This window comes from Trachurus japonicus, chromosome 6 (assembly GCF_045865225.1).
Source record: "Trachurus japonicus isolate A0001 chromosome 6, Traja_1.0".
NCBI classification, from domain to species: domain Eukaryota; kingdom Metazoa; phylum Chordata; class Actinopteri; order Carangiformes; family Carangidae; genus Trachurus; species Trachurus japonicus.
In genome coordinates this window covers 38,782,947-38,806,990 of record NC_140912.1, presented here as the reverse complement: position 1 = coordinate 38,806,990, position 24,044 = coordinate 38,782,947, and the positions used below count along the sequence as shown (strand labels likewise).

At 45.1% G+C, this 24,044-nt stretch overlaps 1 protein-coding gene across 1 annotated transcript in view; it reads right to left on the bottom strand.

Moving 5' to 3' along the window:
* Positions 1 to 24,044, bottom strand: part of lamb1a (laminin, beta 1a) — a 62,434-nt gene that overhangs the window by 29,297 nt on the left and 9,093 nt on the right. Inside the window, exons 4-20 of the mRNA XM_085780529.1 lie at positions 22,287 to 22,360; positions 21,713 to 21,901; positions 21,546 to 21,609; positions 20,113 to 20,312; positions 19,915 to 20,035; positions 18,341 to 18,529; positions 16,895 to 17,071; positions 16,167 to 16,279; positions 15,851 to 15,930; positions 13,819 to 13,954; positions 11,312 to 11,470; positions 9,481 to 9,608; positions 6,534 to 6,654; positions 4,973 to 5,201; positions 2,542 to 2,685; positions 738 to 969; positions 493 to 656 (exon numbers count right to left, since the gene is read on the bottom strand). Of these exons, the coding sequence (XP_085636655.1) occupies positions 493 to 656; positions 738 to 969; positions 2,542 to 2,685; positions 4,973 to 5,201; positions 6,534 to 6,654; positions 9,481 to 9,608; positions 11,312 to 11,470; positions 13,819 to 13,954; positions 15,851 to 15,930; positions 16,167 to 16,279; positions 16,895 to 17,071; positions 18,341 to 18,529; positions 19,915 to 20,035; positions 20,113 to 20,312; positions 21,546 to 21,609; positions 21,713 to 21,901; positions 22,287 to 22,360 (2,520 nt within the window). The remainder of the gene's footprint in view (positions 1 to 492; positions 657 to 737; positions 970 to 2,541; positions 2,686 to 4,972; positions 5,202 to 6,533; positions 6,655 to 9,480; positions 9,609 to 11,311; positions 11,471 to 13,818; positions 13,955 to 15,850; positions 15,931 to 16,166; positions 16,280 to 16,894; positions 17,072 to 18,340; positions 18,530 to 19,914; positions 20,036 to 20,112; positions 20,313 to 21,545; positions 21,610 to 21,712; positions 21,902 to 22,286; positions 22,361 to 24,044) is intronic.

Genomic DNA, 24,044 nt, shown 5'->3' with positions numbered 1-24,044 from the left:
TCAGCATTCATCTCCTTGTTAATAAAGAAACATTCAGCATTCATCTTGTTCATAAAGAAACATTCAGCATTCATCTTGTTGTTCATAAAGAAACATTCAGCATTCATCTCGTTGTTCATAAAGAAACATTCAGCATTCATCTCGTTGTTCATAAAGAAACATTCAGCATTCATCTCGTTGTTCATAAAGAAACATTCAGCATTCATGTCGTTGTTAATAAAGTTGTAACATTGTAACAGCTCGTTGTTAATAAAGTTGTAACATTGTAACAGCTCCTTGTTAATAAAGTTGTAACATTGTAACAGCTCGTTGTTAATAAAGTTGTAACATTGTAACAGCTCCTTGTTAATAAAGTTGTAACATTGTAACAGCTCGTTGTTAATAAAGTTGTAACATTGTAACAGCTCCTTGTTAATAAAGTTGTAACATTGTAACAGCTCCTTGTTAATAAAGTTGTAACATTGTGACAGCTCGTTGTTAATAAAGTTGTACCTGAGTATCCCGTGTTGCAGACGCAGACGGCGTGCTGCGAGTCGTTGCCGCGGTAACAGCTGGCGGCGAACTGCCTGGCGCTGCCCGGACCGTCGGGACACATGCAGGGACGGCAGTGGTCGCCCGAGCCCAGCACCGGGTTGCCGTAGTAACCATCCAGGCATCTGAAAGCAGGAGGATTAGAGGTCGTCACGGTGACAGAGGAATCAGACCTGCGATCGGCGGTAAACATCTGTCTGTCTCACCGTTCACAGCCGTGTCCGGTGCTGTGGTCTCTGCAGTCGCTGCAGGCCCCGGTGGCGGCGTCGCAGGCGTCCGCGCGGCCGTTGCAGCTGCAGCGGCGGCAGGCGGGGAAACCCCAGTGGCCCGCAGCGCAGCGGTCGCAGCGCCGGCCGCTAGCGCCAGACACACACTCACACTGACCGCTACGCTGCTCGCACAGCGGTCCCACAGAGCCCCGAGGGTCACACTCACAGTCTGCAGGGAAACATCACACACACACACACACACTGTTACGCTCTGATGTCACTCTGACGTCACTCTGACATCACTGTTTAGTTTATCTGTTCGCACCAATAGGACGAATCTCCTTGTTGTTTACAACTACTTCCTGGTAGAAAACCAGCATGAGAACAATAGTGACGGACGAGAGTTTCGCTAATTTTTCATGTCACTATATCACCGTTTAGACTAATCTGATGTTTGTAAAGTTTATAAAACCAATGATTGGACAAACATTACTATTTCTGTGTGCACATTTTTGTAATTAGTCATGGTTATCATAGATTAGCCGGGCTAACGGTTAGCTACCTGTTTAACTTTTTTTTTTTTTTTTTTTTTTGCCTTTATTTGATAGCACAGTGAGATAGACAGGAAAGGGGGAGGCAGAGAGAGGGGGAATGACATGCAGGAAAGGGCTGCCCGACGCGGGATTCGAACCGGGGACGCCTGCGTTGAGGACTATAGCCTCTACATGGGGCGGCCGCTTTAACCACTGCGCCACACACCGCCCCCTACCTGTTTAACTTTAATAACTCGGTGACTCAATAAACGCTCCATGAAAAAATATTTCCTCCAGCGGATATCTGAGTTCCAACATGACTGAGCTAACTGGAGTAGTTTCATGTCGTGTCCCACAACGGGAGGGTTTTAACAGCTGACGTCCTGCTGTTAGCTTAGCTACCGTTAGCTTAGCTACCGTTAGCTTAGCTACCGTTAGTTTAGCTACCGTTAGCTTAGCTACCGTTAGCTGTCCCTGTCAGCTGAGCCACTGATGCTTTCTAGACACTGTGATTCCCCCAAACTGAATAAATACAACACATAGCAACACAAAACACACACACAGAAATAGTAATGTTTCTTCAATCATTTCAGATTTGTCTAAACGGTGAAAAATATGATATGTAGCTAAACTCTCGTTCGTATTGATCTCATTCAGATTACAGCTGGTTTTCTACCCGGAAGTAGAATGTAAACAACAAGGAGATTCGGTCAGATACTGTTTAGAATAACAAGAATAGGACACATTAAAATTCATTAAAATACATTGACAAAAGGGCCTCAGCTCAGGAACCAAAACAACAATTACCAAAACAAGACAATATGTATACCCATGTATACACATACACACACAGACACACACATGCATACACACTAGACAGTGAGAGTAGAAACACTACTCATCTTAAAAATAATATAATAAAAAATCACAATGCTAACAATAAGACAACTCAAATCACTCCAGTATTAACACACAGTCACTTAGTAGAACATGTTTAAATCTAATAGACCGACACTTATAATTATATGAGGTTTAGAGTTCCAGATTAAAGGAGCTCTGAGTTTAATACTGAACGGCCCTGATGTTGTAGAGAACATGTACGATAAATATGATCATCTTGTCTGGCTGGGTGTGAGTGAATAGTGGAATCTGCAACAAAAAAGTAATTGAAAACAAGAGGAAAAGATGCAGCGTTTGTATTATTATATATAATTAAACATAAAAACACATATGTGATAAGTGTTAATCAGATGTTTTTGTGACTTCACCTCTGCAGCCGTTGGGTCCGAAGTGGAACGTGGCCGGAGCGCAGCGGTCGCAGCTCCTCCCCACCACGTTGGGCCGACAGAGGCACTGCCCCCCCCGAGGGTCGCACACCGAGCTCACCGAGCCCTGAGCGTCACAACGGCATTCTGGGAAACGCAGTCCAACACAAACCAATCAATCAATCAACTCACACCAAAGCATGGAAACAATCAAATACACCAAAATGAAGAGCAAACGGAACAATGTCTAGAGATGGAAAGATGAACTTTTATAAATAGGGAACTAATACATATTTGGAATAAGTTCTACTAGTGCGGCGGATTAGCTGAACCATCGTTCACTTTGTGATAAAAACATGTGTTGGTGAATATGTTTCAGACAGATCTGGATATTGGGCCACCTCAAAAGCGCCCCCTAGTGGCCGTGGCAGCCATTTGTTATGCGAATAAATGAATGATGAATAAAAACTGCCCTTTTAATAATACCAACTATGTATTATAGTGTCATAATTATTGGAACAAGTGTGTTCATTTGTCTTTGTATGATGTCTGGTTTAGGAGTTATGAAAATTGGTGTTTTCGCCATTCGTGCAGACATACATTCAAAATGGCCACCGAAAAAACCTACCATGGAACATTAGTTGACCCGGGCAACAAGCAAAAATCTTAAGTAGACATCTTAAGGGTCCTTAAAAACCATGTTTCAAAAATGTATCCACCAACACCTCCACCAAATGTTGTGCTTCTGTCACAAAATAAACAATTGTTGTGATTTATTGAGCTAATCCGCCCATAGGGGATGCACATTGTTGGGGGGCGCTACCCACACGTTTAGCCCCGTTACTCATTCCATGAATGCACGATCCTTACAAGCTGTACCTCGTTGTAAAGGTGACTAATCAGGCTTTCCAACAATATACAATACATCACCAGTTGGTATTATTAAAAGGGCAGTTTACATTCATCATTCATTTATTCGCATAACAAATGGCTGCCACGGCCACTAGGGGGCGCTTTTGAGGTGGCCCAATATCCAGATTCATACATATTCACATAATTCACCAACACATCCACCAAATTTCATGCTTTTATCACAAAGTGAACGATTGGTGTAAAATATTGAGCTAATCCGCTCCACTATTTTTCCTTTCAAAACTCATCATCGTCTCATGTTTGAGTCATTGAACTGACTACAACCCAGATCAAGAAGGAAATCTCATTGGCTTCATTTTCTTTTCAAATGTATTAATCTCCATTGTCCTCCTTATTTAAAAGAACTTATGATTCCATATGAACTTCCCTTTTTTCTTTGTTCCTAGATTTTCTAAAGAGGTTGTTAAAGGGTCATTCCAACATAAAGCCCCATCGGACTGGACCTTTTTTGTGTTCTATTACCTCTCTTCATTGTTTCAGGATGTCACCACACTTTTATCTTTCTCCATTTTCGTTATGTCGTTATTCCTACTGTGTGATTCAACATCTCTGTTCTGTTTGTTAGACGTATGTGGGTAGGTTGTGTGTATTTGTCATGTTATGTATGTCTATAATGTAGTGTAGTGTATTGTTGTTGTGTGTTCTGTGTGTGTGTGTCTGTCTAGGGAGATGCCACATCTCAAGGAACTATCCTTTAAAGGGATAGTTCACCCAAAATTGAAATTTCATTAACTCATTATCTCCTCCCCCTCATGTGGACTAAGGGCTGGGAGAAGTTTCAGAGTCCTCCGTGGCTTCTCTGAGTTACAGGGGGTCTCGGCGTAGCAGTGCATGTCCATATGACGGTTGCTAATGGATACCAACTGTCTTCGTAACAAAAAGACACACCAAAAAACATCCAGATACCTCCATGCTGCTCGTCTGTAATGTCCCTCTTGTATTGAAGCCCCGACATGAGAAATTGTTCCGGAAAAAATTAAATAAGATTATATATTTCAAGCTTGTTTTGTAGCGGAAGCTCCTCTTCGACTTATTCGCATGTCGGGGCTTCAATACCAGAGGGACATTACATACGAGCAGCATGGAGGTATCTGGATGTTTTTTGGTGTGTCTTTTTGTTACGAAGACAGTTGGTATCCATTAGCAACCGTCATATGGACATGCACTGCTACGCCGAGACCCCCTGTAACTCAGAGAAGCCACAGAGGACTCTGAAACTTCTCCCAGCCCTTAGTCCACATGAGGGGGAGGAGATAATAATGAGGGACATTTCAATTTTGGGTGAACTATCCCTTTAATAAATTCTGCTTTAACATGTCAGAAGGCCAAACAAAGCAACTCCCCCACATCCTGTCAGAGCTTTAGTGCCTGGAGGTCGGGGTGGGGCCGAGGGGCCGAGGGGCCGGGGGGAGGAGGAATGTGAGGAGGAGGAAACGAGTCGAGACTCGTCGAGGTCAAAGGTCAAAGGTCACAGACCAGAGGGAGAAAGGGCGGACTGTACCTTTAGCTCCCTGGTGCAACATGGCCGAGATGCTGAAGATGAAGTTCTGGCAGATCTCCGTCATGGGCGTCTTGATGACGGCCTGGCTGGTCTCTAGGCAACGGTAGCGCTGGAAGGTCTCCCAGCCGCGGTTTCCTCCGCCGTCGCCACGGTTACCTCCCGCGTCGCCGTGGCCGCCGTCGCCGCCGGTGAAGATCTCCAGGTTCTCACAGTGAGGCATCAACACGATCTGACGACGGAGAAGACGGAGAAAGAAGACACACGGGACACTGAGCCAGAGCAACTAACTCTAAATCTCACCAAGAATATTTGTCTCATTTCTAGTCAAAACTAACCTCATTCTATTAAAATCAGACCCATCACATTAAAAGCAGCTTGTTTTTAGACACTTTTTACTTCTTTCAAGCAGATTTTCACTTGAAATAAGTAGAAAAATCTGACAGTGGAGCAAGTTTTTCTTTCTTATTACAAACACAAAAAACTTGCTTTCACTGGCAGATTTTTCTACTTATTTCAAGTGAAAATTAGTTTGAAACAAGTGAAAATGATCTAAAAACAAGTTCATTTTTAGGTGATGAGTCTTATTTTAAGTGGAAAGAGATTCGTTTTGACTAGAAATGAGACAAATATTCTTGGAAAGATTTTGACACTGAGCGAGAGCACGGGACCACAGCGTTTTCTCCAGAACAACAACGTCCTCTGTTAACACCGAACTGGGAAAAACCAGTTTCTCTTCCTGCTGCACCTACAACCTGCAACACTCTGCAAAACCATCTGAAACTCACCTCACTTTCATCAACAGGACAATTTAAAGCCATAACTACATCTTATTTCACCTCTAACTGCTCGACTGCTTTTAACTACGTTTCAGTTTACCCTAGTCACCTTTAACTTCTGGTATTCTGTTATGTTTTGGTATGTTTCAAATGTCTTGTCTTCTGTTACATGTTTTGTGTTTCATCTCGGCCTATTGTAAATGAGGTTACTCCTCAATATATCTCTGAGTTTAGATAAAGGTTATGAAATGAAATGAAATGAAAGGTTAGCCTGATCCATTAGTAGCCAACTTCCCCTTTGTCTTCTGCCAACAAACATCAGAAAAAGGCTGTTTAGCTCTATGTGGAACTGTGATTGTAATGAATCCTCTGGACATGAATCCGACACTGCAGCCACATACGACTTGTGGCTAAAAGGGAAACGTTGAACATGCTTCACCTGGAGAGACTGAGAGTTTCTAATGAAGACATAGAAGACATGTTTCTGTTTCTGCAATTACTTCAAAGGAAGGACTAATGTGTCGATGTGAAACACCTTGCTATGTGTAGTACTTCTTATTTTACTTTGCATTTTGTACAGTTTTCTTTAAATATGTTTAGTTTATTGTATTGACTGTTATGTGGCCTTTATTATTATTTTCTTCAGAGATGAGCTGATTCTGTTGGGGGGAGGGTCTTGTTTAGTTTGTTTCCTCTGTTTGTCCTGTGTCTTTCTTACATTTTGAAAAGCAATAAACATATATTTAAATAAAAACCAAACATGGGTCAGGCCGGAGCGTCCTCACCGAGTCGATGAGCGTGTACGGCGACTGCACGTCGCTGGCGGCCGAGTAGAGCGGCAGACTGAGGCGAACGGTGTAGTTGAGTCCAGACTCGAAGCAGACGGGCCGGGGCAGAACCTCGTAGCTGGGGAGACAGAGCGGAACTGCCCTTTAATACACACAACAGATAACTGACACTGTAGAAATACTACAGCACATGTACAAGTACTGCATTTAAATCCTGTCTGAGCTGAGCGGAACTGCCCTTTATTACACACAACAGAGATCTAGAATAGATCAGACAGAGGGGCAATGACATGCAGAAAGGGCCGCCCCATGCGGGATTCGAACCGGGGCCGCCTGCAGCGAGGACTGTAGCCTCTACATGGGGCGGCAGCTCCCTTCATGTCGATCCTTTTTTTTTTTTTAATCTGTTTATTGGCGTTTGTAATTAAACACAAAGAAATCACAGGTTCCATTGTCCCAAACCCTCTAAGGGAAAAGAACTGCCCTTTTAATAACACCAACTGGTGATGTATTGTATATTGTTGGAAAGCCTGATTAGTCACCTTTACAACGAGGTACAGCTTGTAAGGATCGTGCGTTCATGGAAGGAGCAACGGGGCTAAACGTGTGGGTAGCGCCCCCCAACAATGTGCATCCCCTGTGGGGCAGATTAGCTCAATAAATCACAACAATTGTTTATTTTGTGACAGAAGCACAACATTTGGTGGAGGTGTTGCTGGATATGTTTCAAACATTTTTGGTTTTTAAAGGACAATTCCAGGCGAATTCAACTCAGGGCTGTATTTTCATATCATTTTAGGTCTAAAAGAATGAATCTGAAGGTTTTCAGTTTAATGTCTCCTGTTTTGTGGTAGTTGTGTCTGTCCCCGCGTCGCCACGGCAGCAATGAATGGGAGCGGATGTAAGTTCTGCTGCTTAGGCTGTTTCCATCCCTCAAAGCCACAGACAGCGTCAGATGGAGACTCAAACATGCAGCCAGAAGTTTATTTACTTCAAGCAAGCCGACATGTTTCAGGGATGCAAACGGGTCAGGACCAAAAAAGAGAGGAATTGTCTGGCGTGGGGGGGGGGGGTGCTCACCATTAACAAATGATTACATTATAATATCATGGAAAAGTCAATTTCCAGTAGTTCAACACCAACCAAGTATTGAGTGCATATAGATGGACATAGTTTTCAGGAGGCCAACATTTCTAGATTAAAAATGCTTAAAAAAAATAAAAATCCTTTGCAATATTTCAATTTTGGAGAAACTGATTTTTAGGTCTTCACTGAATGTTAGTCATAATTATTACTATTAAAATAAACGGAATAAATAAAGACATGGGATGTTTCATTCAGTGTGTAATGGACATATAGGTCTATATAATGTGTTAGTTTCACTTTAATTGAACACATTCTACATCGCGGAGGCGACGTCTTTCCACTCAGGGCTTCCTTCACCTCTGAAACGGGGCAGAGCTCCGTGGGAAACACCTGCCTGACACAGCAACGTAGGGAACCGTGCATGTCCGCGGCCACAGCTCCACGGTGCACGGGGGGAAAAAAACGGCGTCGCCGTCGCACCGACTGCACGCGGCTACGCACCGCTTTAATGAGCGCGCATGTCGTGTCTCTACATTGGAGGTCGGCTGTTATCAGTATAATCAGAGACCATGAATGAGTTCGCCTCAGTTTCACGTGATTGTCTCTGTCAGCCTGTTAGAGAAACATTTTACTGACCCCAGCTGAGACGCTGAGACCCCCCTCCACCTCCCCTCAAAAACAAAAACTCTTCGGATCTGAACGATTCACACAAGTCACCTAATTGGTCATGAAAAAAGCGAGTTTCGCTTTTCGGCCGCTGTTTGCATCCCTGATGTTTGTAAAAGTCGATCTAATTCAAAGTCTCCCAGAGTCTCGCGTGAGCCCGAAGTTGCAGTGCTGGTGTGTTCAGGCGCAGTAGGAGCTACCGCTTGTGTCATAAACACAGGAATATCAACTCTTTACTTGCTTCAAGTGTACATTTTTTTCCACAGACAGCGTCAGGTGGCGACTCAAAGATGCGCCGAGAAGTTTTTTTTACTTGAAGCAAGTAAAGAGTTGATATTCCTGTGTTTATGACACAAACGGGAGCTTTTCCCACTGCACCTGAACACACCGAGCACGGCAACTGGGTCTCGCGTGAGACTCCAGGAGACTTTGAATTAGATCTAGTTTTACAAACATGTCGGCTTGCTTGAAGTAAATAAACTTCTCGGTGCATGTTTGAGTAGCCATCTGACGCTGTCTGTGGCTTTGAGGGATGGAAACAGCCTAAACAGCAGAACTTACATCCACTCCCATTCATCGTTGCCGTGGCGATGCGGGGACAGACACAACTACCACAAAACAGGAGACATTAAACTGAAAATCTTCAGATTCATTCTGTTAGACCTAAAATGATAGGAAAATACACCCCTGAGTTGAATTCGCCTGGAATTGTCCTTTAAGGACCCTTAAGATGTCTACTTAAGATTTTTGCTTGTTGCCCGGGTCAACTAATGTCCCATGGGGGTTTTTTCGGTGGCCATTTTGAATTTATGTCCGCACGAATGGCGAAAACGCCAATTTTCATAACTCCTAAACCAGACATCATACAAAGACAAATGAACACACTTTTTCCAATAATTATGACACTATAATACATAGTTGGTATTATTAAAAGGGCAGTTTTTATTAATCATTCATTTATTCGCATAACAAATGGCTGCCACGGCCACTAGGGGGCGCTTTGGAGGTGGCCCAATATCCAGATTTGTCTGAAACATATTCACCAACACATGTTTTTATCACAAAGTGAACGATGGTTCAGCTAATCCGCCCCACTAGAAGGAATTACATATTATATATATATATATATATATATATATATATATATAATATAAGCCAGAATGTGAAGAGTGGAACATCTTTGTCTGGTTACCGTGAGCCGGGGTGGAGCGATGTCATCTGGTGGTCGTCGTCGGGGACGGTGTTCACGCAGCGGCTGTCTGCTGTGATTGGCCCAGGCCTCATCACCGTCATCAGCACCTCCTCCCATTGGTCGGGCAGCTGCCATGGCAACAAGCAAACTTTAAACAGGGTCATCACCTCCTAGTATATCTGTCAAAGGGCCGTGACTGTTCAACAGACGACATTAAAGTTACATTCACCTTTATTTCACCTGGAAGCACACGGTTTCATTTACACACACTTCTGGTGTTTTTTTTTTTTTTAAAGTATAGTTGAGACAGACAGGAAACGGGGAGGCAGAGAGAGGGGGGACGACATGCAGCAAATGGCACCCGACGCGGGACTCGAACCGGGGCCGACTGCAGCAAGGACTGTGCCTCTATACATGGGGCGCCCGCTCTAACCACTACGCCACGCGACGCCCCACATTTCTGGTGTTTTGTGCGATATAAAATGAAAAATCTTGACATCATCAGCTCCCCACATGATTGGACGATGACTCAGACACACACCAACACTTAGCGTGTTTCTCCGTGTCCCAGCACATCGACGCACAACAACTACTAGAACTCAGTCGCATGATCGCCGCCTAAAACCGCTAGTTTGAGTGGCACCGATGGGCACCGATGGGCGGAGCTACACGTGGGCGGGGCTACACGTGGGCGGGGCTACACGTGGGCGGGGCTACACGTGGGCGGGGCTACACGTGGGCGGGGCTACACGTGGGCGGAGCTACACGTGGGCGGGGCTACACGTGGGCGGGGCTACACGTGGGCGGAGCTACACGTGGGCGGGGCTACATGTGGGCGGAGCTACATGTGGGCGGGGCTACATGTGGCCGCAGGGTTCAAAATGAGCAGTCGCCAGTCGCCAGTGGCGACTAACTTTGATGCTTTGGCGAGTAAAGGAAGCCGGCTGACTGGCCACTCTGGCCAGTGAAAAACAATCCAACTACTTGGTTGTTGTTCCTGTTCCTCCCGACCCGGCGGTGACCATGGATGTATTATATTAACGGCTGTGACCATGGATGTATTATATTAACGGCTGTGACCATGGTTTTTTTTTGCTGTTAAATAAACATGTGCGCTGCGATATCTGATCGATGCCACATCCTTTGTGCTCTGTCTCAGCTGATCAGCTCATATGGAACTTTTCTTATTGAAAGTGCAGCCAAACACCAGACTGAAGAGAGAGGAGCAGCAGCTCCTCTGACAGCTCCTCTGTGGAGCTGCAGGAGACCTGCCACCTCTTTTTTTTTTTTGCAGCGCCGTTGTTACAGGTGATGCACATCTATGTCCGTGTAGCTACATTTATTGTCTGATCTTCCTTCATGGTGCACAGTGTCAGTCCTCCTGTGAAACTTTTAGCTACTAAATAATATGACTGAAGGCAGTGGAAGTCTGCACATGTCGACACGCCCCCATGAGTTGACGACATAAGGAGCTAATAAATAAATATATATAAATAAATAACTGATAGTATTATTCGGTCAAGTTCTTGTTATAGGTTAATGGTTAAACGGTTAACCATGTGCAGCCCTAAAATAAACCTTTTAGGGAAAAAAGGCAAACTTGACTCCTTTATTCCACACAAAAATATGCTAATAGCTATGATATGTGTTAAAATGCTTATGAGTGTATTATAACAGTTCAACACAATGAAAAATATACAAAACAGCTATACATAATTTTTGGCCAGTAAAAAATCTTTCTGGCCAGTAGATTTTTAAAGCTCACTAGCCAGTTGGCCAGTGAGCAAAAAAGTGAAGTTTGAACCCTGCGTGGGCGACAGCGGCGTCCTACCTGCGGCTCGTAGCGGATGATGATGTCATACTCCATGGAGCGGGGGAGGTTGTCCACGGAGAACTCCAGGAACGCTCCCTCGGGAACGTTGGCCAGGCCCATCCCGGTCCAGGTGGGACCGTGGTCCTGGGGCCGCGGCCTCGTCACCGCGGTAACGCCCTGAACACACAAGCAGTGACCTCTGACCTCTGGACATGTGATGAAGCCTTTTTTTTTTTTAATTTATGAAGACATATATACACACAAACAAACAAAAAATATATGCATATATACATAGAAAGGGGTATTAATATTATATGTTATAGGTATATATTATAATTATTATTAAATCATATAGTTGTTTGTAATAATTTATAATATTCCAAGGTTTTTATAGCTTTTCCGTCTTTCATATTTTGTAGAAGCTGCATGTAATATCTGATTTCTATTTTAAACTCATAAAAATGTGGTTTTTTGGACCATTTACATTTATGGATGTAATATTTCCCTTGTAAAATAAAAAGATTCAACAAAAACAATTCCTTTCCCTTAAGTTTTTTTTTCATCATAAGTGAGAATTATATCTTTTTTTAAAAGTTTAATCTTGATGCCTGTCAAAAATCTAAACATGTCTTCTAGTTCTATCCAAAACAAGTCGGTATGACGACATTCAGAGAACAGATGACTAATATTTTCCTCCTCCGTGCTGAAGGCTTTAGCTTGTTCGTTTAACGTCACTATGACATCACAAACTAGCTGCTGATTGGTTTATAGAAGATACACAAGACGGTGTCATCAGCATAATGTTACACCACTGATCTGAACTCTAACAAACACAGTTGTGCTCATTAATATTCATGAGCTCAACAGTTAAATCAAACCAATGAAACTGGACAGGCAGGCAGCAACAAATACAGGAAATACACTGCAAAAACTCTAAATCGCACCAAGAATATTTGTCAAAATGTAATATCTCATCAAAACAAATCTCATTTTATTTAAATTTAGACTCATCATATTAAAAGAAGCTTGTTTTTAGACACTTTTTACTTCTTTCAAGCTGATTTTCACTTGAAATAAGTAGAAATTGGATAGTTCTTCCTTATTAGAAGCACAAAACTGTCTTTCACTGGCAGATTTTTCTACTTATTTCAAGTGAAAATTAGTTTGAAACAAGTGAAAATGATCTAAAAACAAGTTAATTTTTAGGTGATGAGTCTTATTTTAAGTGGAAAGAGATTAGTTTTGACTAGAAATGAGACATTTTAACAAGAAATTAGACAAATATTCTTGGAAAGATTCAGAGTTTTTGCAGTGTACCATATATATATAGGGGAGAGCCGGGTCGATTGATACACTTTTCATTTAAACGTCTTTTTCAAAGATGACGTTATGTACACAAACATTTTTATCATGTGATCAACAACTCACATGTGTATTCTCTTAGTTACAAGTGTAATTTAACACATATGTTGGATGATCGCGCTGTTTTATAACTTTGAACGTAAGTTGACATTTGTCTCAAACGCCCCACCTATGCGGGTCGTTTGAGACACAGAGGAGGGACGGTTGAAACAGCGTTTTAAACAGAAACTACTGACATTACTCTCGTTTTTATGCAGCATATCAGACAACATACTAGTGTACTCGTTATTGCCAAAATGTCACATAATTTCTCACAATATAAATAGGTCAAATAAATATTTTTGTCCCGTGCGTTATTGTCAAGATCCGCATTTCGATTAAACTCGCCTTTCTTCTTTTGTACGAGTTGTTGGACGACTGCATTTTCATTTCATTTACTTATTTCCCTGTCCTAAGTCATGTTTATGGAGACACAGTTGAACATATTGTCATTTTACCCTCGGCATTTTCCCCTCACTTTGCTGAATATCTGTTGATTCACGTCATAAACACGAACATTAAAAATATGTGGTGTTTATTAAAAATACATGTTGTTCATTCAAATCGGTTGTTGTTCATTGCAAAACAGTTAGGCTATTAATTTGGTGATTTATATACAGATATTGATCGCGCAATGTGACCACAATCACTACGCACGGTGGCGTGAGGGACATTTGAAACAGCTGCAGCGACGACTGACACTTCAACCTGCTTTGCCTCTAAACTTCAAAACTATGACATTGCATAGTTTAGGACCTGTTTATGTACGAATTCATCTGTTGTTAGGTCATATTATTATTGCATGAAACACACAATACAACTTTTGATCACAAAAAAACTACCGCACCTAACATTTTACTTTCCGTAGTCAAAAACCGGTTCACGCTAATAACTTTTGAATGGCATGACGTAATTTCACAAGCTTTCCCAGGATTGGTCGGTGTTGAGTGCTGAACATAGTGACAAAATCTGACGGCTCAAGCTTGTGTGGTTTTCGAGGAAATCGCTGTGTATCAATCGTCCCGTGTATCAATCGACCCGGCTCTCCCCTATAATATTAACTATCGTAGGGTAGGGTTAACCCTTCACAGCTGGTCAGAGGTCAGAGGTTAAAAGTGACTCACGGGTCCGAACTCGGCGTCCTCGGCCTCGTACGTGTAGTGGTCCAGAGCCACGAAGTAGAAGCCCGACTCCACCTGGTCACAGCGACGGCCAAACATGTGGTTTCTGCAGACGCACTGACCGCTCAGCTGGTCGCACCTGCAGGACAGGACAACGTATGAGACAGAGTGTTTATTAGCTGTTAGCTGTTAGCACCTAGAGGACAGGAGGGGGGGGGGGGGGAGGGGAGGGACAACGTATGAGACAGAGTGTTTATTAGCGGTTAGTGTTAGCGGTTAGCACCTAGAGGACAGGAGGGGGGGGGGGGGAGGGGAGGACAACGTATGAGACAGAGTGTTTATTAGCTGTTAGCCGTTAGCACCTAGAGGACAGGAGGGGGGGGGGGGGGGGGCAAGACAACGTATGAGACAGAGTGTTTATTAGCTGTTAGCCGTTAGCACCTAGAGGACAGGAGGGGGGGGCAAGACAACGTATGAGACAGAGTGTTTATTAGCTGTTAGCCGTTAGCACCTAGAGGACAGGAGGGGGAGGACAGAGTGTTTGTTAGCCGTTAGCCGTTAGCACCTAGAGGACAGGAGGGGGGGGGGGGGGAGGGGAGGACAACGTATGAGACAGAGTGTTTATTAGCGGTTAGCTGTTAGCGGTTAGCACCTAGAGGACAGGAGGGGGGGGGGGGGAGGGGAGGACAACGTATGAGACAGAGTGTTTATTAGCTGTTAGCCGTTAGCACCTAGAGGACGGGAGGGGGGGGGGGGGGGCAAGACAACGTATGAGACAGAGTGTTTATTAGCTGTTAGCCGTTAGCACCTAGAGGACAGGAGGGGGGGTGGGAAAGACAACGTATGAGACAGAGTGTTTATTAGCTGTTAGCCGTTAGCACCTAGAGGACAGGAGGGGGGGGGGGGGGGGGGGGCAAGACAACGTATGAGACAGAGTGTTTATTAGCTGTTAGCCGTTAGCACCTAGAGGACAGGAGGGGGGGGGGGGGGGGGGGGCAAGACAGCGTATGAGACAGAGTGTTTATTAGCTGTTAGCCGTTAGCACCTAGAGGACAGGAGGGGGGGGGGGCAAGACAACGTATGAGACAGAGTGTTTATTAGCTGTTAGCTGTTAGCACCTAGAGGACAGGAGGGGGGGGGGGGGGGGGCAAGACAACGTATGAGACAGAGTGTTTGTTAGCGGTTAGCCGTTAGCTGTTAGCACCTACAGGACAGGAGGGGGAGGACAGAGTGTTTGTTAGCCGTTAGCTGTTAGCCGTTAGCACTTAGAGGACAGGAGGGGGAGGACAGAGTGTTTGTTAGCCATTAGCTGTTAGCCGTTAGCACCTAGAGGACAGGAGGGGGAGGACAGAGTGTTTGTTAGCCGTTAGCTGTTAGCCGTTAGCACCTAGAGGACAGGAGGGGGAGGACAGAGTGTTTGTTAGCCGTTAGCCGTTAGCACCTAGAGGACAGGAGGGGGAGGACAGAGTGTTTGTTAGCCGTTAGCTGTTAGCCGTTAGCACCTAGAGGACAGGAGGGGGAGGACAGAGTGTTTGTTAGCCATTAGCTGTTAGCCGTTAGCACCTAGAGGACAGGAGGGGGAGGACAGAGTGTTTGTTAGCCGTTAGCACCTACAGGACAGGAGGGGGAGGACAGAGTGTTTGTTAGCCGTTAGCTGTTAGCGGTTAGCCGTTAGCACTTAGAGGACAGGAGGGGGAGGACAAGACAACGTATGAGACAGGTGGTGTGTCCCAAATCGCGCACTTCTGCACTTACACTTAATATTTTTAGTGCATAACTGGGCCGGTGCATATTCTCATTTGCCCAGGTCATAGTATTTCTAACTAACCTCCTCTGAAAAAAAAAAAAAAAAGTGCATAACTGCGTTCACACTGAGCAGTGTGTGATAATGTAGTGCGCTATGTGCACTCAAACGGCCAGAACACTAAGTGTGGATCGTTGGACACAAGAGTGTTTGTTAGGCGTTAGCCGTTAGCCGTTAGCTGTTAGCCGTTAGCGGTTAGCCGTTAGCCGTTAGCGGCCGACAGGAACTCACTGGTTGTTGACGGCTCCTCCCAGGTCACAGTCACATGGTCGACATCCGTCCACGTCGTTGCTGAGGCCCCAGTGTTCAGCCTGACACACACACACACACACACACACACACACAGACACACACACACACACACAGACACACACACACACACACACACACACACACACACACACACACACACACACACACACACAGACACACAGACACACACACACACACACACACACACACAGACACACACACACAGAGAGCAGGTGTTAGAGGCGTGTCGTTGTGACATCACGCTGCGTCGCTCTGACATCATCGTGTTTCTCACCACACATTGGTCGCAGTCTCGTCCGGTCACCAGTCGTTTACAGAAACAACTTCCTGTCTCGCTGTCACACGGGTTTCCTCCGGCAACCGTTCCCATGGCGCTGCAGGCGCACGCTGCCACGGCAACACACAAGACACACGGTGATCATCACATTCTCTTATGTGTATGTGCTAGTGATGTCACGATTACAGATTTTCTTGGTACGATTATTGTCAGAGAAATAATCACGGTGTTACGATTATCACGATTATTATGCATTAATTACTTTCACAACACTATTAATGTGTAAAATATAGTTAAATTATACTGTACATTACTAATTATAAAATATATCTATTCAAATATGACCAATTATTAATCCGCCAGGGGAAGTGTCATCGATACCAAATGTTTAAGTTAATTTTAACCTTCTTTTTTTTTAATAATTACAAATGACACTCTAGCATTTAAATTCCTACCAATTCAATGCTACGTCAGGTAAATGGACCAGTATCTGAGCATTTACTTTACTTTGGCGTCACATCTGCCGACACGGTTCATACATGATCTTTTTTTTTGACGGTATTTAGGAATCTTTGCAATCAATTAATTGTGGCGTTTAATACCGCGATTAATTGTGAAAACAAGTAATTGTGACATCCCTAGTAAGTGCATGTGTGTGTGTGTGTGTGTGTGTCTGTATCTGTGTGTGTGTGTGTGTGTGTGTGTGTGTGTGTGTGTGTCTGTACCTGTGCAGCCGTCCGGTGTGTCACCCAGGCCGTGGTAACCGTGGCGACAGCGGTCGCAGCGCTCTCCCTCCACGTGGACTTTGCAGCGACACTGACCGGCGATGAGGCCGGCGCGTCCGTCCGTCAGACCGTCGCACATCCCGCCGTGCAGCGAGCCGAGTGGGTCGCAGCTGCACGCTACACACACACACAAACAAATAAACAAACTAGAAAATTTCCTCTGGGGAAATGTTGAAAGGGCCACGGGGCTACTGCCGGTTTTACCATCTCTGTCAACATGGGAATCAAACCCACGATCTTAAGGTCAAGACAGAGCTGATCAGCTGTGTCTGTGTTTATAAACATTTAAACGAGCGCCAGGTGGATTGTTTATGAAGTTAACGAGCTCTGGCCTGAGGATCAAAGAGGTTACCACGGCGATAGGGGCCCCCGCAGGCTGAGACAGACAGAAACGTGGAGAAAAAGAGCCATTTTCTGCCTCTAAACCGGTCTCACAATTAGGCTTAGCATGACAAAACGGTAACTCCTATCAGAACAAAACACAGATCAACGTTGCTCTAAGGACTTACTGAAAATTTCGGTACGATTTGGTGTTTCTACAGTAAATATTTTGGAGACGCTGGCAGTTTTAAAACATCAGTCCGTTCTGCTTCTCTCAGAAAATATTTGTATTGGACTCAATGAGGAGCAGGGACAGACGTGGCCGCACTCAGAGGCTGATTCTGTCAATTCTGTAAGTCTCTCTGATATTTTGAGCACATGACATGAGAGATAACAAGTTTGTCTACAATTTTCTGAAAAAATCATGTGTGTAGAGTGTAAATTGTGGCCGGGCCGAGTGTGGAAAGAGAAAAAATCTGGAGTTTTTCTGGCATCTCTCCCACTCTAACTGATGATGTCACCCACTCTGACACGAACATTCCATGCAATACACAACCATTATAATCTCATAATTTCTCCAAAAATGATCATGGTCATTGATCAGGGATTGATCAAAAACTATATGACCTATCAAAACGTGGAGTAATACGACAATACACAAGACTTGTGTCTACTGTTTAAAGTTTAAATGGAGTCTCTAGGTGAAAGTATGCCTGAGCAGTAGACGTTTGTTAAACTCCAATGATTGGTCTTTTTCGCTCTTTTTTTTTCGCCCGTCCCATTGACTTCAATGCAAAATTCCCTGCGGCTATTTCATAGCTGTTGGGACCAGTGCCCGGTGCGATGGCCCGTGGCCCTAATAAACACACAGGCTGCACACACACAAATATCGGTACTTTCTACTCCGTACATCTCCCAAAAACGCTCGTTACTTTTTTTTATATACATATCAGGGTTTCCGCGCAAAATAAAACTACAGCTGGACTGGAGCTGAGTCGTCATCGTTCCTCCTCAGCACGGTCGCGGTCGTCATACTAGTAACAGTAATGAGATCATGTGACTCACGCTGGCAGATGTTGGGGTCTCTGACGTCCCTCTCCGGGTGCTGGAAGTAGAACGGGCGACACTGTTCACAGTTGTGTCCCGCTGTGTTGTGTTGACACTCGTCACAAACTCCTCCGCTCACGTTCCCCGACGCCACGAACACGGCCGCGTCGAAGTGACACGAGGCCGAGTGCGTGTTGCAGTTACACTCTGCAGAGAAGAAAAGGTTAATTTAGACCAGTACAGACCAGTATAGACCAGTAAAGACCAGTATAAACCAGTAGGGGAGAGCGGGGTAAGTAGTGCCAATTTTTACTTAAACTGCCTTTAAAGCAAGGGGATTATAATAATGCCCCCAACTAATATATGTACATATAGTTTAGGATGTTGTGCATCCCAGGGAACAATCACTTTGAATCTTAAATCAACCGTTTCGGAAATATTGCTTTAGAAAAAAAAAAAAAATTCTGGCACAACTTGCCCCCGGTGCGGGGTAAGTTGTGCCATTAGAGAAAATACACTGGGGTAAATTGTGCCATTGATAATTGAAGTAAAACAGATAATTTTAATCTCACAAATGATAATGCTATATAAAAGCAAGACATTCAATACAAAATTAAAGCCAGAAGCGGCGATGATCGGGCCCTCGCTTGTCCCCATGCAGTCGCAGGGGCCTGAGCCACGCTGGGGGCTGTGGCGCAAAGAAACGCAATGTTTTGTTCATCCACCAGGTGGCGCTACGAGCACAACCAGACTGGGCAGGTGTGTTCAGGGGCGGTCCCTCATCACACATGTCAAGTTTCAAGCAAATCCGTGCCCACTGCCATGTTTCTCCTATACACAGACAGCACTGCCACTGGCACAACTTAACCCAGGCCCTTTGGCACAAATTACCCCAAGCCCAGCATTTTGAAAAAAAAAGGATTCCCCAGCTGTTTTGAGCTGGCATCATGCTAACTGTATAGACTCATGGTGTAGCTTAATAAAGCACTAAAACATGTGTGAACTGTTTTCAAAGTTATCTATAATTGTTCAAACATGGCAATCAAAAAACCTTGATCATAGAAATTTTACTTTGGAGGGCAAAAACTTGTTTTTTGAACATAAATGTGCTTTCCTCTCAAGCCGTGTGTCTCCCTTCTTGATAGGATGAGTGAAATGGATGCCCCTTCAAAAATATGTGATCACATGACCAACTTCTTCTATGGTTTTCTAGATAACAGGGGTGGAACTACTTGCCCCATGGCACAAATTACCCCACTCTCCCAGACCAGTATAGACCAGTACAGACCAGTATAGACCAGTATAGACCAGTACAGACCAGTATAGACCAGTATGGACCAGTATAGACCAGTTTAGACCAGTATAGACCAGTTTAGACCAGTATGGACCAGTATAGACCAGTATAGACCAGTATAGACCAGTATAGACCAGTATAGACCAGTATGGACCAGTATAGACCAGTATAGACCAGTATAGACCAGTATGGACCAGTATGGACCAGTATAGACCAGTATAGACCAGTATGGACCAGTATAGACCAGTATAGACCAGTATAGACCAGTATAGACCAGTATGGACCAGTATGGACTCACTCTTGCAGGCGTTGGTGTTGCGGCCCTCTGCTGGTCTCCATGGGAGGTCGTGGTAGAAGTCCTGACACTTCTCACAGTTCAGTCCTTTAGTGTTGTGGTTGCACATGCAGTGGCCATGGACCTGCAGATCAGTTAAATCAATAATCAATAATCACACATATGTCCGGTGAGGGTGAAGTTGCGGTGCGGTGGACTCACCATGCCCTCCTGGGCGGCGGCGCCCTGGATGGGGGCGCACTCGGAGGCGTGGCCGTAGCAGAAGCAGTTTCCTCGCACCACCATGTCGTAGACGGCGTAGTAATACTTCTCCTTGATCTCCACGCGCGAGTCCAGCAGGTTGTCGCCCAGCGTGTGCAGCCGCGTGAACTTCACCCGCAGGTTGGTGATCTTCAGCATGTCTAACACACAAACCATCATGATCAATAACCGATCAATAACCGATCAATAACTGATCAATACGCGTGAACTTCACCCGCAGGTTGGTGATCTTCAGCATGTCTAACACAGCAAACCAATAACCGATCAATAACTGATCAATAACCGGTCAATACGCGTGAACTTCACCCGCAGGTTGGTGATCTTCAGCATGTCTAACACACAAACCATCATGATCAATAACCGATCAATAACCGATCAATAACCGATCAATAACTGATCAATACGCATGAACTTCACCCGCAGGTTGGTGATCTTCAACATGTCTAAAGGGCCTTTCACACCGAACGCGGCAGGCGGCGGCAGGCGGCAGCAAACCCATTCATTGTGTACGTGCTACCGCGGCGCACCGGCGAACGGCTCTGCGCCGATCTGAGCGGCACGCGAGGTGGGCGCATGCCGCGGCGGCACGCGAGGTGGGCGCATGCCGCGGCGGCGCGCTGCGCCCGAATTAAAAAATGTTTAATCTGGGCGCAGCGCGCTGTGACGACATCTCGGCGCGTCCAATAGGAGAGGATGTAGTGGAGTCTGAAACAAAATCAGCCGCTTGCAGAGAGAAAACAAACGGCCAGACGTTCAGTTAAAGTGACGGGATGCAGGAAGTGAGTTGTCATCCTCCTGAGGATCAGACCAACTCTCTCTAACAGGCTGTTAAACTGCTCCCTGCTCAGCCTGACGCTGAACTACACCTGGAAGCTTCGTTTTGTAGCTCCTGGCGAACATATCTTTGCATATACCCCCCCAAATCCTGTCTTGTTTGTTCGGTTGCTCAGCAACTCGCGCCATATGTGTGAGCGCTGCCGCCCTGCTCTGCGCCTGTCAGGCTGTACCTCGCGGTGGGCGCAGCGCATACCGCGTTCGGTGTGAAAGGCCCTTAACACACAAACCATCGATCAATAACCGATCAATAACCCGCAGGTTGGTGATCTTCAGCATGTCTGCACACAGCAAATCAATAACCGATCAATAACCGATCAATAACCGATCAATACGCATGAACTTCACCCGCAGGTTGGTGATCTTCAACATGTCTGAACACAGCAAACCATCGATCAATAACCGATCAATAACCGATCAATAACCGGTTAATAAAAATGTGGAGTAATACGACAATACCGGTTAATAACCAGTTAATAACAGATCAATAACCGATCAATAACTGATCAATAACAGATCAATAGTAGTAGTTAACCTACTCTGTATCCGGGGGCTGTAGGGATCACTGATCCTGAACGCCGGGTCCAGAACTCTGAAGATCACCTGGAAGAGAGGTTAACACTGATGACATCACTTCCTGTATCTATGACATCACTTCCTGTATCTATGACATCACTTCCTGTAGTTGTAGCTATGACATCACTACCTCTCCCTCGGTGGACGGCTCGATGTCGGAGTAGCGCGAGTCACAGATGACGTCGTCGACCTTCTGCATCGGCCCGGAGGAGACGTGAGGGAACGACGAGTCGCAGTCGTAGGCGAAGTAACGGTAAACCTGCCAGGTGTTCCCGAAGTCCGACGACCGCTCGATCGCCATGGCAGCCGGACGAAACGTCTGTGGAGAGAGAAGACTTTACCCAGAATGCCTTGTGGCGATGAGGTGAGTATTACCCAGAATGCCTTGTGGCGATGAGGTGAGTATTACCCAGAATGCCTTGTGGCGGGGACTCACCTTAAAGGTCATGATGAGGTGAGTATTACCCAGAATGCCTTGTGGCGGGGACTCACCTTAAAGGTCATGATGAGGTTTTACCCAGAATGCCGTGCGGCGAGGACTCACCTTAAAGGTCATGATGAGGTTTTACCCAGAATGCCGTGCGGCGGGGACTCACCTTAAAGGTCATGATGAGGTTTTACCCAGAATGCCGTGCGGCGGGGACTCACCTTAAAGGTCATGATGAGGTGAGTATTACCCAGAATGCCGTGCGGCGGGGACTCACCTTGAAGGTCATGATGAGGTGAGTGAAGTGAAACTCCGCCTCCAGGTTCAGCTGCACCGTCACGTTCTCCAGACCTGAAGAGAGGAGCAGAGGATCAGACACGAAGCTCCGCCTCCAACCGGGAACCAGCCAATCAGCAGCCGCCGTTCAGACTGACTCCATACTGACTCTATCCACCACTTTATTTTCCCATGATCCATTGCGTCGCATAACAACGGAAGTGGGTTTTAGTAGCGTTCTAGCGAGCGGCTAACTGGTAGCGTTAGCGGCTAACTGGTAGCGTTAGCCACCGGTGTAGGTACCACATGTGGGGGCTCCAGGCTGCCAAAACCGTTTTGACTAAATCTGATGTTTGTTAAGTCTAGAAAACGAATTATTGAACAAACATTACTATTTCTGTGTGCACGTTTTTGTAATTAGTCATGGTTATCGTAGTTGTTAGCTTAGCTGCTGCTGACAGCTAACAGCAGCAGCTAAGCTAACACCAGGACGTCAGCTGTTAAAACCCTCCCGTTGTGGGACACGACATGAAACTACTCCAGTTAGCTCAGTCATGTTGGAACTAGGATATCCGCTGGAAAACATATTTTTTTCATGGGCCGTTTATTGAGTTATTGTTTATTGACACTGCTAACGGCTAACAGCTAACGGTTAGCCCAGCTAATCTAAAATGTTTGTTCAACAATTGGTTTTATAGACTTCATAAACATCAGAGTAGTCAACGGTGATATAGTGACGACATAACGACGACATCATCGCGGCCGATGTCTATCAACCAGTCTATGCTATCAACAATACAGTAATGGTGGGATGGATCGTCATGGCGACATCCAGCCTCATTCTCCGGAAAGTGGTGGATAGTATCTCTATAGTGTCTCTATACTGTCCACGGTGTCTTTTTCCCTGTTTAAAGGGTTTTTCTATGGAGTTTTTCCTCAGTGGATGTGAGGGTCTAAGGACAGAGGATGTTGTTATTATGGGATGTAAAGCCCTTTGAGACAAACTGGTGGTAGAAACGGGCTATACTAATAAAACTGCCTTTCCTCTATACTAGGGATGGGTACCGAAATTCTGTACTTTTTTGGTACCGACCAAAGTACCGAGTATCGATTCACATAAAGTCAATCGGTACCACATTTCGGTACCTGAACGCACCTTCGTTGTGCGTCAGCGAGAGAGAGAGAGCAGTCTGCATGAGCACCGCACACTCACGCCCGCCCCCCCTCCCCTCTCTCTCTCTCTGAGAAATGAGAGGTGGAGAAGCGGCAGCTCCAGCCCGTCGTTTTAAATCACTACGTGAAAAACAGCCGTCCGTCATTTAACGTGAAGAACGGACTGTCGGTCCGGTCCCGAGTCCCGAGTCCCGAGTCCCGCTTCTCACCACAGTGGCGCCATTCAAGTCCTCGTCACGTAATGAGAGCATCTAAACATCTAAGCATCTAAACATCTAAACATCTAAACATCTAAACATCTAAACATCTAAGCATCTAAACATCTAAACATCTAAACATCTAAACATCTAAACATCTAAACATCTAAGCATCTAAACATCTAAACATCTAAACATCTAAGCATCTAAACATCTAAGCATCTAAACATCTAAACATCTAAACATCTAATCATCTAGACATCTAAACATCTAAACATCTAGACATCTAAACATCTAGACATCTAAACATCTAAGCATCTAAACATCTAAGCATCTAAGCATCTAAACATCTAAGCATCTAAACATCTAAACATCTAAACATCTAAACA